General features: G+C 45.9%; 1 protein-coding gene across 10 annotated transcripts in view; it reads right to left on the reverse strand.

Annotated features, from left to right (window-relative positions):
* The window catches only part of Wdfy3 (WD repeat and FYVE domain containing 3), a 237,989-nt gene that overhangs the window by 23,088 nt on the left and 195,979 nt on the right, over positions 1-18,922 (reverse strand). For all 10 annotated transcript variants that reach the window (XM_029478035.1, XM_029478028.1, XM_029478030.1 and 7 more), the window contains 10 exons: positions 16,275-16,438; positions 13,435-13,583; positions 11,461-11,581; positions 10,926-11,011; positions 9,597-9,677; positions 7,681-7,735; positions 7,377-7,496; positions 5,031-5,148; positions 4,087-4,193; positions 2,322-2,475 (listed from right to left, as the gene is read on the reverse strand). In XM_029478035.1, coding sequence (XP_029333895.1) covers positions 2,322-2,475; positions 4,087-4,193; positions 5,031-5,148; positions 7,377-7,496; positions 7,681-7,735; positions 9,597-9,677; positions 10,926-11,011; positions 11,461-11,581; positions 13,435-13,583; positions 16,275-16,438 — 1,155 coding nt within the window. The remainder of the gene's footprint in view (positions 1-2,321; positions 2,476-4,086; positions 4,194-5,030; positions 5,149-7,376; positions 7,497-7,680; positions 7,736-9,596; positions 9,678-10,925; positions 11,012-11,460; positions 11,582-13,434; positions 13,584-16,274; positions 16,439-18,922) is intronic.

An 18,922-nucleotide genomic window follows, 5' to 3' on the forward strand; every position in this document is an offset into this window, starting at 1 on the left:
GCTATTCAGCTTCACGGCAAAACACCCCCTTGCCCTTTCCTGAGGTTGTCTGCCGTGGCGTCTCTCCAAGGCTGCTCTCTAGAGCACACCTCACAAAGACTGCTGACTGTGAGCAAAACCAAGCTGACTTTACAAAGTTAAACAGTTTCTTCCTGGTAAGACTCCTTAGGGCTCTGCCAGGCTAAGCTTGCTGTCCTCTAAGAGCAACAGAGAAGTATCTGGAATGCTACTGGCTGCAAAGCTCTTTTCAAGGGCATACGTGGGGCTATCAGAGTCTTTTATGATAACTTCAATACATGAGGTTTCACATCTTTTGACACTATATATGCATATCTCTATCTATCTATCTATCTATCTATCTATCTATCTATCTATCTATCTTATCTATCTATCTATCTATCTATCTATCTATCTATCTATCTATCCATCCCTACACTTCTCGAGTGCGATAAAGGGTATGTGCCACCACACCCAGCTGATACTTAAAATCTTAAGAGGCTCAAACATAGAACATGAATATCTGGCAGTGATGATCTCATTAAAAAATAAAATGTAAAACACATTTTTGGAATGTTAAAAGAAAAAATATTTGGAAAGACTGGGGCCACTTAACAGAAACAAAAACATTTTGTAATAAATACTGACATCTGTCCCAGATTACATGGGATAATCTGGCATTATTAAAGAAATCATCTGAGCCCAGCACTTAGGATGGGGAGATGGGGACTGCATCCTGGAGGCCAGCCTGGGCTACACAGCTTGTTAAAGGCAAGCCTAGGCTACATAGCAAGCATAGGCTACATAGGCCAGCGTGGGCAAGAAGATAAGATTCTCAACTTTAAGAAAAAAAGAAACTGTCTGCTATAAGATTTAAAAAACTAATTGGAATTCTCATCTTAAAATTTTTTTATTGTTAATGAAGTAACTCTAGAAAGTCATTTTAGCTTACAATCTTCCTAAGTCCAAGTGAGATCAGCACTGTGAAAAGTTGCAATAAACAATAAACCAGTGGACGGACTTCACAGTGGTCGTTTATATAACGCTGTTTTTGGAGGTTTGGACAGTAGTGCCATTTTCAAATTTCAGAGCCTGGGCTGCATCCAAGACCAAGGAAAAATACTTCCCGCAGAAACTGTCAAGTGTGCATGGCTGGGACTTGACTACTTACAATGTGGCACGTAGGAAACAGGTTACTGAGCAGGGTGTTGAGTGGAGTAGAAGTTACTGTATGTCTTATGACAAAAGGTCCAATTATAGTGATCACATACCTCTAACCCTCTCAAATGACGCCCCCCACCTCGTGTGTGTGTGTGTGTGTGTGTGTGTGTGTGTGTGTGTGTGTGTGTGTGTGTGCGTGTGCCTGCAGAGGCCGGAGGAGTCAGATCTCTTAGAACTGGAGTTACAGGCAGCTATGAGCCCATTTGCATGGCTCTGGGAGTAGAACAAGGACCTTCTGCAAGACGGTCTTCACTCTTAGACACGGAGGCATCTGTCCAGCCTCACTGAGACAAGAAATAATCTGTAGGCCTCTTGAGCAACACTGCACCTTTAAGGAGTACGGATGTCACAAGGGATTTCCAGAGCTAGCAGCCATTGTCCAGACCTTGCAGGCAGTGCAGCGCAGACAAACCCTTGGTTTTCCATGTTCTGCAGCCCCCTGCCCCCATCTCCTAAGTGCTGGCATTGAGATGTGACGGATAAACACACACAGGCTTTTAAGGAAGGAAAGCAGAAGGGTATCTTCTGGCTGAAATATTCCTAAGCAGAAACAGTGGGATTTTGATGATTTCAAAAATGACCTCAAAAGCATGGATCAGCAAACTGAGATCAGGAAACCTTACGGGGATCCAAGCACCCTTCCTCTGCCTGCCAGGCCATGGAAGAAACACCGTGCGTGAAATAGTCCCTTCGAGATTTGCTGATTTAGCACTTCCCCCAACCCCTGCAAAATAGGGCACTCAGAGGATAAAGAAACTCGATTTAAAGTGTTTTGGACTTCTAGTTTTATAAAGCAAGAGTGTATAAAGGGGTAATGCCTCGGGCAACATACCAGATTGAAATGATACACGAGATGTTATACGCCACTCTTGACCATGAAGAGGTTTTCACAACGACGACATGACATGCCCCACACTACTGAACGATGCCCGCGTCACTGTTACATCTCCCACAGACACTCAGCTGAACTCGCTCTTTGGAGGCACGAGATCATTTTACACGCACACTCAAGGGGGGTCAGCAAAGCAGGGTGGATCACAGCGCTGTGAACAGTGGCAGGCCTCCCTCCACCAACATTCCCAAGAAGTCCCAGTTCTACGCACCTAGATCAAAGTTGTTAGAATTGAACAGGAATTCCGGTAAGTAAAAGAATTCTGGGATAAGCTCCTTCACATCCGCCATGTTGTGCTTTGATGCTGAGTACCAGGCCTCACGAACACTGTGGAACATCCGGTCTGCCAGGTCAAAGTGGCCACCCTGCAGGCAGGAGGAAGCAGGTCTCTATTAGGGAACCACTGAGCCACAAAGTTTCTGTTAAGTTCAAAGGCTTTAAAACCTCAAATACCTTTGGCTCCATTCTGATTTCTTGCCGTCCTACATTAAATAATCAAAACTTTACAATCTCTCTCTCTTTGGTGTACTCTTTACAAAGGGTGCCTAGTGTGTCTGTTTTGTAGTCAAAGCAAAATTCAAATATGAAGATTGTAAAAACACACTTAAAATATTAGTCTTTAGGGAGACAATTAAGACCAGAAGGAGATGAAAATTCTCCCACAGTTCGATGAAGTCCTGAGGAACGATTCTCATCTGATCCAGACATGGATGACTGGCCAATTCTACCTTTCACACTAGTTACAAAGTAACAGGTTTCCATGCCAGATTCTTTCACATTTGATCCTGGTTGATACCCTGAGTTCCCTGCCATGTTAATAGAAGTTAACCCGGCATCCAAGTTTCACAGCCATGAGAGTGGAGTAGAGGTTATGAGAGGATAATGATGAAACAAGTTAGCCAGCACTTGTACATATGCAGCCCCCTAGATGTGTCAGCTCCTAGCTCTCATCCCGGCTGTGCATCCTAGTGACAGTCACTAGGAGGATGCCGAAGGCCGCCGCCAGTGGCTGCCCAGGCTGCCTGCTCTGGATGGTTTCTCACTTCACTCCTTGCTTAGGGCTTTCTTACTTCCTAACTCTGCGCTGAGGACCACTGCCCCTTGCTGTCCCCACCTCCCACACCAGGTATTTGCCTGCCATGGGCCTTGTGTAGGTTCTGCTACGTGTTCAAGTGTTTGCAGGACCTCAGAACTCCTGAAGCAGCCTCCCTCCTCTTCCACTCCTCATCTGTGTCTTTCTGACACATTGATCATGCTCTAAAAGTGTTTCACAATACTAAGAATCGTTCACAATCACTAAGACCAATGCTTATTGGTCTCCTAAAACTAAAACCCTGCAAGTCCAGAACAGAGCTCTGTCCCTATCCTCTGATGTCCTTGCAAACATCCAAACAGGGGCCAGGGCAAAGTGGGGGTTCAAAGCAGGCACTGAACATTGATAGAGATTGTGGAGGGGTGACTGTAACCATGGACACAGAACAGTGGCTTTTAAAATAAAACACTTGTTGAATTAAACTGGTTAAGACTAAACTCCTGGGCTGGAAAGATGGCTCAGTGGTTAAGAGCACACTGACTGCTCTCCCGAGTTCAATTCCCAGCAACTACATGGTGGCTCACAACCATCTGTGATGGGATCTGATGCCCTCTTCTGGTGTGTCTGAAGACAGCTACAGTGTACTCACGTACATAAAATAAATAAATAAATCTAAGCATGGACGCACTTAAAAAAAAAAGATTAAACTCCCTCTCCCCGGCTGGAATTTATGCTTTAACAAGATCCTGAACTTGTTCGCTCTAAATGAAGTCTAGTTTATTTATCAATGTAAGCCTAATAGAATTTCAGTTCCATTCTGAATGACCAACTTGTTACCAGTAAAGCTTCAGTGTTCCTTAGAAGATAACATTTTTGGAAAGACAATTTTTAATGAAAGCAGACTTAATTAGAATGGGAAAAAAATATAAAATTTGAGTCTTACCTGAAGCCGTAAGAAGATCTGTGTGAAAGGCTCCATTCTTACGAGATACGAGGCCACGATCATTGCAGATGAATAGTGGGTGCCGTAGTGGTATGCTGGGGTCTCCCCTGCTCCGGACAGTTGGAGCATCATTAAAAACAAAAGAGGAAACGAGAGAAGTAAGTGTGGTGTTAAACAGTAGGTTTGGAAATGTTAGCCATTGTGACGGGCAGCTGGGACACCAAATGTAGGGACACTGCGACCACACTATTCCACAGGGCTGTCACCAGGATGAGCCTGGATGAGCAAACTTGTCTGCCACTGTCCGGCAGGGCCTCCCCAACACTTCTAACAGCGAGCTGTCTTCCACTGAAGCAGAATGCTAACTTAGCAGCTACTTGTTTTTTATTCGCTTATGGCTTTGTAACTAAATAGTTCTCTAAACTGCTGTCTACAAATGCAGTGCAATAACATTTATTATTATTGGGCATTGTTCTTGGAAGACAGGGTAGGGAGAGAAAGAAAATGGGCACAGGCTTAAATTTAGTAGGCTTATATTTATCAGTGTTTCCCCTTTGTTTTATGTATTGGGGGGAAGCAATAGTCATTACATATAATACGTTGTATAGTTCACAAATATCATCAATTCATAATTTTAAATGAAGGGAGTTCTAAAAGGTACCTAAATGAAATTAAAGGAGACACAAGAAATGAATGTGTAGTTCTGGGACTAAGCATTGTTAGAGACCAAGGCAGAGGAGGCAGCTTCCTGGCAGCACTCTGCAGACATCTTCTAGAGAGGTCACACACTGCATCAACTGCTGCGTTTCTGCTGTATCACGCATGTGCAGGTGTGCACACATAATAACTCAGCACCCTGCAGACGTGCCCACGGGTGTCAGGGCACTAAACTGTGTTCACTTTTGAGACTGAAAGGCAAAGCCAAGGCAGAAGGCTCTCCTCACCATTGGGATCTTCCCAGTCCTTGTAGCGCTTCTTGTACTGGGCCAGCCGCTCGTCCGTCTGCGCGCCCATTGGCTTGGCCAGGTTTCTGAATGTCTTGGGGTTAGTGAGGTCAACTTCCTGAAACACAAAACAAACCCCAACATCGAGTCACCAGGCGCCCTCTCTCCTCCTCAACTCGGACTCAGCGACTGTAGGGGCAGTGACCCTACCTGTGGCGTGGACAGAGGAAGTGAAGTTAGAGAGACGTTTGTGGATTGTTTACCCACACCTTACATTCATACGCAGAGCTGAGTAAGTGGCACTGCTGGACAAGGGTTTTGGGAATTATGCATCTCACGGGGACATTCCGAGGATCATAGGAAGGAGGGGAATATTCAGTGCTTCAAGAGCGGAGCAAGGACGCGGCAGGACACCTTCCACACAAAGGCTCCCATTCAGCACTACCTCCAGCTCCCCTGTAACCGGAGGACGGAGTCTTTCTATTCCTCCTCCTGTCCCCTCCTAGTTCCTTCTAAGTTCATCCCTGAGTCCTTTCCTCACGTAGGTGGTTTACAGGGGAGATGGCTCGAGACACTCGGTGATCACCTCATAGCCCTATCAAGTGACTTCCAAGCACAGTGAACTTTTTTCAGCCTGACAGGGATTATTTTAAAAGCGTATCAATAGCTGACCTAATTCACATATTTAAAAGGAAACTAGAATTCACTCCCTCAGGGTCTTTAAAGGTAGAAATTTGAAAGGCATGTCTATGAAATGCTTAATATATGTCCTTCTTATAGGACATCAAAGGTATAAACAATTTTGCCAAACACCCAGTGTCTTGGGCATAAGAAACTGATCCGCACTAATGAGCACACGTCTGCTGGTTGCATTCCTCTGTGCAGAGCCTGCAGGAAAAGTACCTCATCCATATTAAACTTGGCAACCACAAAAATGGACACTGCAGTGAGAATGGGGATCCGGGGGAGCCATGAGCAGTGTCTGGGCTTCACTAACAAGCAGGTTCAGAAAGTACGACTGTGCTGTGCAGGCAGTGAGTGAAAACCTAGAGACCCTCTCGCTCAGCCCAGCTTAGGCAGGGAGGGAAGGGGAAGATCAGAGAGCGCCCCACTGGTGATGGGCCTGTGTGTGGATTATCGTGAATGAGGCAGGTGGAGAGAAATTGAAAGCTGGGACAGTTCTAGGCAGGCGGGACCACGTGAGGAGAGCTACTGAGGGGGAGCAGAACTTGGGACTTGGAGAATCGCACTGAGTAAAACAGGTGTAACTATTAGATCTGTGGTGAGGAGAGAAGAGAGCAGGGACCAGAAGGAAGCCTGGGGCAGTGATCTACGAGAGGCACAGAGGCCCAAGTCATGCTGGCCAGGCTGATGGAGGAGGAAGCCAGGGTATTTATTTAGAGGGAGGCATGCCTTGGCCACACACGGCAGGTGGCAGTGGTGTCTCTTACAATGGCGCAACAGAGCTGGGGTTGTGATTCTATCAGGAAGTAGGGGACTCTATGCCCTCCCCACAAAAATTCACTGTTTTGCACTTCCCTAACACTTCAAAATTTTCCTATTCGGATGAACTTGGGACATTTTCATCTCATGAGGCGTTACCCGCTGACCACCCTGTAAGACACAGTCACTCATTCCACTGCGACTCCGGCTTCACACAGAGCGCACCGTACTTGCACCTGCACACATACAGTAGGTTGCTGAGTCTTTTCTCAAACTAGTACATTTCTGAGGACAAGCTTTCTCCAGAATATGACAAACGACATTTCTGATCATTCAATCAGCTCTGATTCTGGTGAGAGACCAAGTCAGATGAATTTCTGAACTCTGAGCATCGTTAAACCTTTTTCATCTTTTTTTTTTTTTTTAAACAGAGGCCAGTCTTCTCTAATCTAACGCTTCCCACATCATCAGAACCAGTCACAGACAGAGATGGAAAGCAGAGCATCGGGTGAGAACATGCATGCTGTATGCTGGTCATCTGGATTCCCAAGTCATGAGAAAGACCCCATCTTCACAGAAAGGAGAACACATTCCTTTTACGAAGCGGGGATGTTTTCAGGAAAGGGTCAAGTCACATTTATTTTCCCTTTTGGTACTTACCAATGGATACAAATTGATTAGATAAAGGAAACTGAATAGACATTGTGAGTTAGATAGACTCAAGGGTCTAACCTAATGCTGCTGTAAGTTACATACTATATACCCATGTGTCCAAGCTAAGTTTCCTCTGTCTTCTTCATAAAGTCCTTGTGACTATTAGGGGCACTAACCTGTAACACGAGTACGTGAGAACTGACATTTTTCATGAACAAGCTACTTTTGGCCAGACAACCTGAGGTTTACCTCGGAGTCGTAGTCTGAGAGGATCCACGGGAAGACAGGGTACTGCATGAGGTCGTTGTAGGATCTGCCCGCCAGCGTGTTCAAGTGCATCAAATACTGGAAGTTGCTGATTTCACCTCTCTTGGGAAAGATAATAAAGACCCAACTTAGAGCAATAAATTACTTATGTGTAAAACATTTTATATGCAGAAAGGGACATAAGAAAAAAACCCAAAAGATTTCAATATACCAACGCCACCCCCTCCATCCAAAAAAGAGAACTGTTTCCTTTTGTGGACTGTTAAGTGACATGCACTGCGCTCACCTCCCATCTCTGAGTCACAGACTTCTCTCCAACCAGAGTGCTGAGTAACCCAGACCTACACGGAAGGAAACAAGTGTGGGTCAGAGGGGCAGACATGAGTAGCTTTACAACGGAGGCATCCCACCCACTGTCTGCAAGTTCTCCTCAGCCCACAGGATGTCTGCTAATGTGGGCCATCCAATCACTTTGGAGGACTGTGATGAGCACTTTGAAACAGGAACTATCTGGACCAAAAGGAAATCCAGAAGGCGTCACCTACACCAAGGAAGGCAGTATTCTATGGCTCGTGCCTCACTATTCATGATTCAACGGAGGTGCCCTGGGATGCCGCAGGGTGTATATATCACCGTTCACCATGAGTACAAGAGTTGGACGAACCTGATCTAATCCAACTTTCTAATTCTCACTATCGTTCCCATGCAAACCGATCCAAAGACACTTAGTAAAAGAACAGAAATACGCAGTCATCTCCACATAGTAGGTACACAGCTCCTAAGATGGACCTTGAATAAGAGACTGAGTATGAGATTTTAAGGCAGGGTAGCACACTGCTCAGTTCATTTAAAAACATATGTGCTACATTTCGGAGTGAGCACTTTGTCAGAGCATTATAAAATGCTATTCAAGGTTAACATTACTGAGTACTGAAAGTCAATCACTGGTCCATCATCTGAAGGCACCTTGGTGGCACACACCAGGCTCAGTGCTACGGCGCCATTCTCTGAGCATGCGCACATGCAGAACTGTCTCTGGAGACTAGCTAGAATCCTCCTCACAACTGTAAGACAGAGAAGGGAAACTTTTTCTCTCCCATATCTATACTAACAACGAAAATGAGCTGTTTCTGAAGTTAACAAGTACACATATTTAATTTTTTTTTGTTGCTATTGCTTAAAGAAAAACTTAAAGGCAACATTTTATCAACTTAATATATTTTCATGTGCACAGATGAGAAAACATTCATTTATAAAAGGCAGAATCTATTAAGTTTTTCCATCTCCTGTGTGTGTGAGTTATAAGTTAGTTTCCAGTCTCACAACCCGGCTTCTTTCCAGGTGACCCATCACAGTGTGACTGCAAACAGCAGGGAGTGTATGGACCATTGACATGGCTGTGGCCCAGCACTACAAGGCAGCTACGAGGATGCTGAGCTTGCAGCTGAGCGAGGGATTAAACTTAAAGACCAGATGGGCAAGTTGCAACAGATGAGGGTAATCAAGACCCCATGATAGAGCGTGTCCCTGTAACCTGAGGACAAGAACTAGGGAAAAGCGGGCACAAGACAGGGCTAAGTCACTGACAAACAGTGCAGGTGTACTCTTAATGAGATAAACAGTTATACCAGAAGCCATCCTGACAAACAGTGCAAGTGTATGCCTAATGAGATATACATTATACAACAGGAAACCATTTTATACAATCTAAAATTTAAACAATTAATGCTGAAAGTTGGTATCTATTCAGACAAACAACTCAGTCTAATAAAGGTAGGTTACGGATGGCGAACTTCTTGTGTATCGGTTTGGTTTTGTGATATCGGGAGCCTTAGAACTAAATACGCAGCTCATTTCACTATGGAGAGTAACGAATAAAGAGGAATTGCATTTTAGTGCTGTAAGAGAACCTGGAAAGGGTGGCATCAACAATAAAAATAAAAAATAATAAATAAAAGAGAGAGAATGCCTTATACACACACGACAAACAGGGGAGAGAGTAAAGGTTAAGTTTCCAAAGAGGTTTTCTGAAGGTGAGAAATAGTCAAATATAGCACTACAGAATAAAAGCTTGTATCTCAAGTGGATACTGTTTCTACTGTTTTCTATAGCAACTGATGAAAGAAAACCATAATTCTCTCCAGGTATAAGTCATCTTAATTTCACAATGCAATCATTTTGAGCGAGCACCACAGCACCTACCCTTGTTCCACACTGGTGTTTGGTCTCTGTCCGGACACAGACTCTGAGCTGTCCGTGAGAGAGGGCACAACTGCCAGGAACCTAAAAAAATTAAATTACACATGAAGTCTCAGCAGGGACCTAATGCAGCCCAGAGAAGGACAATTATTAGACCTTTGTCGCAGTTGAGTCTTCCATTAGCCAGGAAATGGCAGCAAGGGGGTACATGACCAGGATGCTGACCATATACTGATACAGCTGATTCCATTTATTTTATTGTTGCTAGTCTGTTGCTCTGCCTAATTTACAAGGTAAGTCTTGTCATGGATGTACATATAGGCTACAAAGATGTGCTTCTAGGAGTTAGTACTAGCTGCAGATCCCCAAGGACCATCTGGCAGGTGCCACTATATAAAAGGGACAGGTGGCATTACACTGCAGTGACACACAGCACTCACCATGCGTATTAGCTATTCCTCCTGGATATAACCTAGACACAGAACTGTTAGGAGAAGGGTTGCCGGGAGCTCCAGCATCCCTCTGTACCGAGGCCTCTGTCTCTTCTGATTCACATGTGAACACAAACACCAGGAGTTATGCCCTCCGTTAGATGTCTTCACCACTGATAAAGCATGCTTAGAACTGAGCAGTCCTTCTAAGTGGCTGTGCTGTGTTTTCAACACTGGAGACTCTCAAGTGGATACTGTTTCTATGGGAACTCAGCTCTGGAGCCCCACAGCAAGGCAAAGAGAAAGGTGCAAGAACCTGAAACGTTACTTTTTAATTTTCACTTATTGTTACTGTGTATGTGTACAGACACACGTGTGTGGAGCCTAGAGGGAACCCTTGTTCTCATACACTTCTCTCTTAGACTCTGTAGGTCCTGGAGATTGAGCTGTCACTGGACTTTGGTACCAAGGTCCTTTATCACTGAGCCATTTCTTGGGCCCATCAAAGCACCATTCTGTATTTAATTTTATTTCATTTGTTTACTTCTATAAGGTGACATTTTAATTCTCTTAAGACTTTGTGATGAAATAGCCTTGGGGAGTTCTCGTTCACTTAAAATAATGTATTGCTCTAAGATGGGTCTTTATGATCTTTCCTAAGTTACCAGGAGGGAGAAATGCTAGTTAATCATGGAGCTGGCATCGTTCTGAAAGCTATTTAGAGGCCAAGAAATGGAAGGAATACTTCTGCAAAGACCTCACCTCACTGGTCTGGGATTTAAGCAACTAGCTCAGGCTAGCTCAGACTGCAATGGTCCTCCCACCCTCCCCCGCCACCCCCACCGCCCGCCCTGCCATCTCTTCCCAAAGCAGCATGTAAGGATTTCCCGGTGAACAAGACCTTTGGTAGACTTTATTCCGAATTCCCTTTTGAAAAGCCAGGAGGTAGTTCCGTCCATCTCCAGAGAAAACTTCAACAGCGATAGGCTGGAGAAAGACAAACGATGAGCCAGATTGGAGGACACATGCTAACTTTTTCACTGTGGATATCTACAATCTTCAATTTCTTGAGTGGAGAATACTCAGACTCATGAATTATCTCTATATTAAGGCACAGAGTCAATTTTTTTTCCTATTCTGCTCAAAATTAAAGAAATCTTTAAAAATGGAATGATAAATAGTAATTAAAAACTATGTTCCTGTAGTGATGAGGATGTAAATTTTTATAAGACACAAATGTGCACTTGAGTTGGAGAACGAGGGGTGCGCACGAGAGGGGGCCGCAGAGCTCAAACTGTGAGTCTGAAAACACAAAAGCACTCTAAGGCTCTGTCCTGGGATTGGAGGCAGCAATGCATGCTGCAGTTCTCATAACACTGGTCCATTTACAAATGGAACAGAGGGGCGAGGCGTTCAGTGTACCAGCGTCCACTTACCTGGAGGAGATATCTCCTTTTATGCACCTCCTTGATGTCTTCATATGCAAAGATGCTGCATGTTCTCTTGAGTTGGCTGGGGCCTTGCCTGGCACCTCGAGGGATAATTGGTTCGTGCATGCTGTGAGGAGCCAAGTGGGAAAAGGAAACACAAAACCACAGCAGTGGATCAACTCACTGGACAACAAAGGAGATGCCATTCTCAACAGAAGACTAGGCGGCAGACAGTATATCAGAGTTTTCAGTTAAAATTGTGATAATAATCTGTCGGCCCCTGGGGAGTAGGGGACCCTTCTGAAGATCACCATCAAAGCGTTTTCTCCTGTTAGGTCAGCCTTTCTATCTCTCAGTTGGCACAGGGTCTAGGCCAAGAACATGGTTAGGAATCCATAAAAAAATTTATTTCTTTCCAAATCAAAATAGGAGGAAATGACCTACAATATTTTGATATAGATCTATCTTTATATTAATAAAACACAGTTTTATTTTTCAAGAATCACAAAACATGATTAAAGTTTTTTTATGTGGAAGAATGTCTCATTAGTCACCATGTGGCCTTCAGTCACCATGGTTACCACACTTCTAATACTCAAGCACAAGAGCTGTTCTTTCGTCAAGAGTGTTGCTCCTGAATGTCTTCCTATAGCTGTGTGCACGTCTAGGTGTATAGAGCTGTGTCTGTGTATGTACATGTGTGTGCTGGAGCTGAGGTGTCCTGTTCTGTCCCCCTCTGCCTTATTCCTTTGCGAGAGGGTTTCTCACTGAGCCTGGAACATGGCAAGTAGCCACTAGCCTTAGCAATTCCCCTACCTCAGTTCCACAGCCCTGGGATAACAGGTGTCTGTGTGGCCATGTGTGGTGCTTTGAATGTTTGGCCCAAGGAGTGGCACGATTAGGAGGTATGGCCTTTGAGACACTTCTAGCTGCCTGGACAAGACAGTCTTCCTTGGTTCAAGATGTAGAACTCTTGCTTGCCTTGGTTCAAGACGTAGAACTCTCAGCTCCTTCTCTAGTATTATGTCTGCCTGGATGCTCCTGTGCTTCCTACCATGATGATAATGGACTGAACCTCTGAACCTATAAGCCAGTTCCAATTAAAAGTTTGCCTTTGTAAGAGTTGCTTAGGTCATGGAGTCTCTTCACAGCAGTAAAACCCTAAGACATCAGGCTTGTGGGGTTGGTTTTTTTTGGGGGGGTGGTGGTGAGGTGGGGTGGGTACTGGGATCTGAACTCAGGCTCTCATGTATGTGTAGAGAACACCTTTACCCTCTTGCTATCTCTCCAACCTCTGTAGCAATGATTTCAAAAGTGACCTTGCAAATTCAGAATGAACTTTTAAGTGTATAGGTATGTTAGTTAGTTGTTTTATTAACTTGCCACAGCTAGAGTCATTTGTGAAAACGTCCATAAGATCCGTCCTTGGGCATATCTGCAGGTTATTTTCATGATTAGTGATTGTGTCAGAGGGGCCAGCTCACTGTGGGCGGCGCCATCCCCTAGGCAGGTTGTAGGCTGTATAAGAAAGCCAGCTGAGTGAGGAGCCAATAGGCAGTGCCCCTCTAATTTCTGCCCTGACTTCCCTCAACGAGGGATTCTGACGGGGAAACAGAAGGTAATTAACTCCCCCCCACCCTAAGCTGCTTTCTGTGTCTGCTACTTATCACAGCACGAGAGAAGCTAACTAAACAGTAGGTTAACCATGACTATAATTTGGTATATAATGCTAATGATACAAAGACATAAAATGCAATTTTCATTTGAAGAATACTTTCTCTTTAGTGGAAAGGACAGCACTGCCCCGGGCGAGGCACAGAGAGACTGGGAGGTGACTTAGGACATGGCAGTGTCAGAGGCTCATATGGACGGGGAGGTGACATGTCTTAGGACGTAGGATTGGGATTAAGGAACAATGCAAATACATTGGCTGTCCTCTCGAGGCAGCTTTACTTGGTGTCCCCTGGCGAATTTACTTACTTTGGAGGTAAGGTTTCAATGTCCCTTATTTCCCTGGTGGCAGTCATGGTGAACCCATCGATCACATAGAAATGCTCTTTCCCGAAGAGAAGCAGCCCCTCACTGGTGTCCAGGCCCTGGACGCGCGCACAGCGGTACATGTGCTGGATCTACAAACAAAGTCACAAGTATCCCTTCCTGTACCTTCTCCCTTTTGTTACCGTTACAGGAAGCCCGAGGCTAAGCATGTTACACCCGGGTTCATGTCCCGCCTGTAGATGATTTAGTAATGATGGCAAGCATTCACTCACATCATCCACTGGGGCCTGCACCCTACCCAGGACCCCAGCTCCGACAGCACATCTGTGCTAGAGTCTGTAAGTGAGAAGTAAGTTAGCCGAGGCTCCTGTTCTCATGGAGGGCAGAGTTTGGTAGAGCAGAGGTTTGAAGCATGCATATAGAAAGATTAGAATAGGCAAGATGACACCCTGCACGTGTTCTGCAGGAATGGGAGCCCCAGGCAAGTTCCAAGCTCTGTGGCTACAGCCTCTGCAGATGGTTGGGGGCCTCAGTATCTTAGAACATCTGCTCTGCCTCTAGCATATGCCGTGGATTTGTCGTAGGCTTACGTGAGATAAGGCATACAGCAACCACACTAGACTTGTTGCCTGTCGTCTCTCCCAGAGGTCACTGTCCTCTCTGCATGATCCTCCCAGGAGCCAGAGGGTGGAATGTGTCCTTCACTCCCCACCCAGCCCCTGACTCCTGGGCGAGCCCAGCTGAGCAGACGCTCAGTTTCCTCACAGGGCAGGTTACTGAATCTCTCAATGTGAGTACTGTTTTCTTTTCAAAAGGGTAATTCTTAGTAAACATTCCTCTTGTTTGACTCGTTTCAACACAAGTCAAAGGGGGAAAATCAGCGGCTAAATCAGAGTCAAACAGGTATCAAGTGACATCACTTGAATCTAGTTCCCCCAGCTTTTCAAACGCAAGTGACCGCAGGAGAGAATGTGCTTGTGAGAGTGGAAGTTTGAGAAGGGAACAGAAAATATCAAGCTGGCTACCGGAGCCTGGGGGGGACAAGGGTAGAAAGGGAAGACCGTTTCCCAAAGGGTTTGAAGTTTCATGTGCAGTGGCGGTGGGTTTCAGTGACTACCTTTTATCAACTATCGGTGAGGCTCGATATTTTTATGCATAGATAGGAACACCACATTGTATCCTAAAGATGTATATAACTACTCATCGGAAATAAAATTTAAAGATAAAGGCATGAATACATTTTCTCAAATATCTAGATATTAAGGCAATTTCACTGCATATCTCAGTAATAAAAGGGCAGGCTGTTTGTAAGGGAGGTCCACACATTACAATTTAACTTTTTGAAGCACAGTTTCATTGGAGGCTGGCCTCCAATCCCTGGGTAGCCTAGAATGACCATTCTGCTGTACCTTGGGAATGCTTGGACTGAGTGGCTGTATTTAATCAGGGCTGGGATTTGAACCCAGGGCTTCCTGTGTGCTAGGAATGAGCTACACAAAATGAGCTACATCCCAAGGCACAGAGAGGTTTAATTCTTTTCCCTATGGTGCTGGGGATGAAAGCCAAGGCTGCACGCATGTCAGACACCTGTGCTACCATCAAGCTCTGCCCTCAGTTTCTTGACTTACTTTAAAATAACTGCTGCTACGTAAATGGAGGAAGGGGGCAGGGGAGGGGGAACAGATAGACTGACATCATAGGCACATAGGCCTTCTGAGTGTTCAGATGCTATAAACACAGGGTGAGAACACCGTCATCTGGGGATGCTGAACATCCCGGGGCCACACAGCCTCCCTCTCGAGCTATCTTCTGGATGGGTGAACTTTTATAGTTACATGCTCTTTTCTTTCTTATAATTTCATTCAAAATTATTCAGCGCACACATCTCCAAACAGCACTGTTTTAATTATACCCTGGCTTCTTATTACAACTTCTTGAGGTAGATCTCAGGGGTTAATACCACAGGCAAAAAAGTCAGAACAGCCTTTTGAGATGGGTGATATTCAAATCCGTGACACAGTAACCATCTTACCTACCTTCCCTCCTGCAGCTAACTACCACGCCAAGGTCTGTGTGTCTATTGTAGGACTGGGTTGTGTAAGACGGGACAAGAACAACAATCAGCGCCTGACTGCAAGCACAGCATCGAGAGGAAAGGGGACTCGGACAAACAGTCACGACAGGCGAACATTCTAGGATGCCCACTGAGCAGGCCACAAGCACTGAGGGAGGGCGTCTGAGCAAGGCTGAGCAGACCAGGGAGACAGCCCTAATGGGGCTACAGACTTCAAGACTAATGGATGCAGCAATCACTAGAGGTTTTACCAGTGCTGGGACATGGTGGGGGGATTGTCAGAAGAAACAGTATGACCAACGGTCAGAGCTAAAAGCATGGGGGGGGGGTCCAATGAGAGCTGGCATGGAAGCAGGTGCTTAGGCTTCAAGGTGGGCAGGGGTGAGGTGGGCAAAGCAGGGAGGCACGGGAGACAGCTTCCTGTGAGGGAGGGAGGGAGGGAGTGAGCGAGCGAGTGAGTGAGTGAGCGAGCGAGTGAGAACAGGGTTAAATATGAGCTCCTCCCCTCCCTCCTCCACCCTGTCTTGGGATGCTAAGCACACTCCATCCTCCCCTCCCTCCTCTACCCTGTCTTGGGATGCTAAGCACACTCCATCCTCCCCCCCCTCCTCCACCCTGTCTTGGGATGCTAAGCACACTCCATCCCTCCCCCTCCACCCTGTCTTGGGATGCTAAGCACACTCCGTCCTCCCCCCCCCCTCCACCCTGTCTTGGGATGCTAAGCACACTCCGTCCTCAGAGGCCGTACCTTCTCTCCCTCTTCCAGCAGGCGCAGCAAGGTTGCGTTGTCTGTTTTCTCCTCCTCCTCTATGGAACCGCTCTCAGCAATCTGGTCTTGGAGCTGCTCCTGGGTCTCCTCATCTCCTCCATCAGGTGCAGACCGAGAGCGCTTCAGGGGAGGCTTCACGAGGCCTAGAATACAGAGACGGGGGTGGGGTGCGGCCATGTGGGGACAGTTTAGTTTCAGAGTTGGCCCACATGCTAAAGCTCTGGACTTGGGTCTGGTGCCGGGGAAGGGGTGGAATTTCTAGAGTGGTGCCCAGTGGGAAGAACTACGTCATCAGTAGATAACACCTCTGAGGGGAACACTTTAGAGATGCTTCCTTGAAGGGAACATTTAGACCCAGCTCCGTCCTATCTGCTTTGTGGCCGCCATGAAGCGAGCATACTTCTCCAGTCAGAGAACACAGAGAGCACAGTCGGGCAGCAGCACCTGGGGTCAGCAAGGCAGGCTTGGGGATTAAACATTGCAGGATCCTGAGATATTATTTGCCTTTTGTGAATCATGGTTCTCTCCATTATAAAACTGGGATGAGGGTTCCGTCTCCCTCAGGTTTGTTGGGAAGCTGACTGTGGAAATGACTGCTCAGGGAACTCAGACAACAGCATAGAGCACTGAGCGGTTAGTGGCAAGCACCTGTGGTTTATAGGTGAGCAACACACACGGCAGCACACAGCATGTGCATTGTAACTTATGCGGAGGGCTCATGGAGGCCCTGCCAAGCCTCAAAGTAGCAATATGATTCTTCATGCATGAATGAAATCGGTCAAACAGTGGGTCATGGGGAACTGGGATAGAACTCTTTTTAATAACACAGATCATTAATTTGCAGATTAAGGAAACACTTTACTGCCCCATCATTTGATAACTTCATGAAAAATTGCAAGAGAATAAAATAAAAACCAGTGAGATCCTAAAATATTAGACATTCTTTAAGAATGTACGATAAAACACACACTCAATGCCTTCAGTTCCTTAGCTGCACCGTCAAAAGTGACATTGTGCTTGCTACCAACACTACGCCAGTACTTGCCACTACTACAGCAACCCTGCTGAAAATCCTATCTATTGAACCGGAGTGACCAGAGGCTCTGGCTTGCCTGGAGAAGACATGACAGAGGATAAGTAATGGGGAGAGACAAAAAGCACCCACAGAGGAATGGCAGCTGGCTGCACTTCCCTCAGAGTCAGGAGCCTCAACCTCCAACTGATATTTGTGATTTGGGCTAACTGTAGAGATTAGAAAAAAATCAAGCTTGAGAATTTAAATGTCATCAACCCCAACCCAGGTCCCCTGAGTAACTGTGGGCTAACCTTGGCTTATTTGTGGGAACCATAGCTTTAGACCCTATCTAGAGCCTCGCTGGTGCAGTGTGAACAGAGGCAGAGGGCTTTAGCCTCTGCTCACCTGGAACGACTGATTCTGAGAGTGTGTCAGGTCTGTTCTGAAACGTTCAGCCAAGGTGGTCGTGCAAGAGAACATGTGGGTTTTAACGGGAGCAGGGGGCAGTACTATTAGATGGGGCTCCTTCTATTTACTCCACTAGACATGAAGCTTAATTTTCCTTCTTTTTAAATTACTCTTCCGTGTTCTGTCTGCATACCTGTCTGTACATCATGTGTGCCCCATGCCCACAGGGACAGAAGAGAGCACTGGCTCCCCTACAAGTAGAGATGTTTGAGAACCACTGTGTGGGTTCTGGGATTCAAACCTTAAGAAGAGAAGCAAAGCCCTTAACCAATCAGCCACCTCTCTAGCCCTGAAGCAGTTTTAATTTACTGACAGTTTTCATACTGATTTTTAACTTACTTGCTTTTAATTTAAAAAACTTGTAACTGGAAGTTCTTAATTTACGTTTCAGGGCTTAGTTTTAGCAAATGAAAGCGTGTTTGAGTTTGCAGTCATTCAGAGCCTTTAAGAAAGAGAAGGCAAAGGATTAATCTATATATTTAATACAGATTAGGTCTTCATTTGGTGCTAGGACCATGCCAGCAGAATGAGGGGAAGAGATGGAATCTGTGGCCAGGGAGAGGGCTCAGGTGGTAAACTGGCTGAGAGCTCTCGAGTAAACTGAGTGTAATCCCAGCACTGGTGTAGCTGAGACCGGAGGATTCTCAGCACTTGCTGGCCACTCGGCCTAGCAGAGTCAGTGAGCTGCAGGCCAGTAAGAGATGGCACAGAACAAGGCGATGGATGACCACGGGCTTCCACGTGAATGTGCGCTGTGCCCACACATGACCGGGTACATGTATACAGACACAAAATAAATAATCTCAGCCTTCGAGAAAGCTTACATACTTAAAAGAGGCACAGGGCAACGAGGAAACCACCTGACCTTATACAGGAGAGAAAAGCAAAGGTCTGCCCCCAGGCAGGACCCAGGCCAGGGCTAGAGGCGGAGGCGGAGGTGGATGCGGATGCAGATGCGGATGCTTCAAGACAGCACCCTGAAGCATCTGCATGTTAGGTCCAGCTTCGGCACATGCAGGGAGGGGCAATGGCAGCAAGCAGGTGGCCTCTAGCTAAGTCCATCCCTACACTAAAGTCCAGAAGGCTAAATCTGAGATCACTTCTTGCAGTTACAGAAAGACTGCTATTTTTTTTTTTTTTTTTT

Source organism: Mus caroli, chromosome 5 (assembly GCF_900094665.2).
Source record: "Mus caroli chromosome 5, CAROLI_EIJ_v1.1, whole genome shotgun sequence".
Classification (NCBI taxonomy): domain Eukaryota; kingdom Metazoa; phylum Chordata; class Mammalia; order Rodentia; family Muridae; genus Mus; species Mus caroli.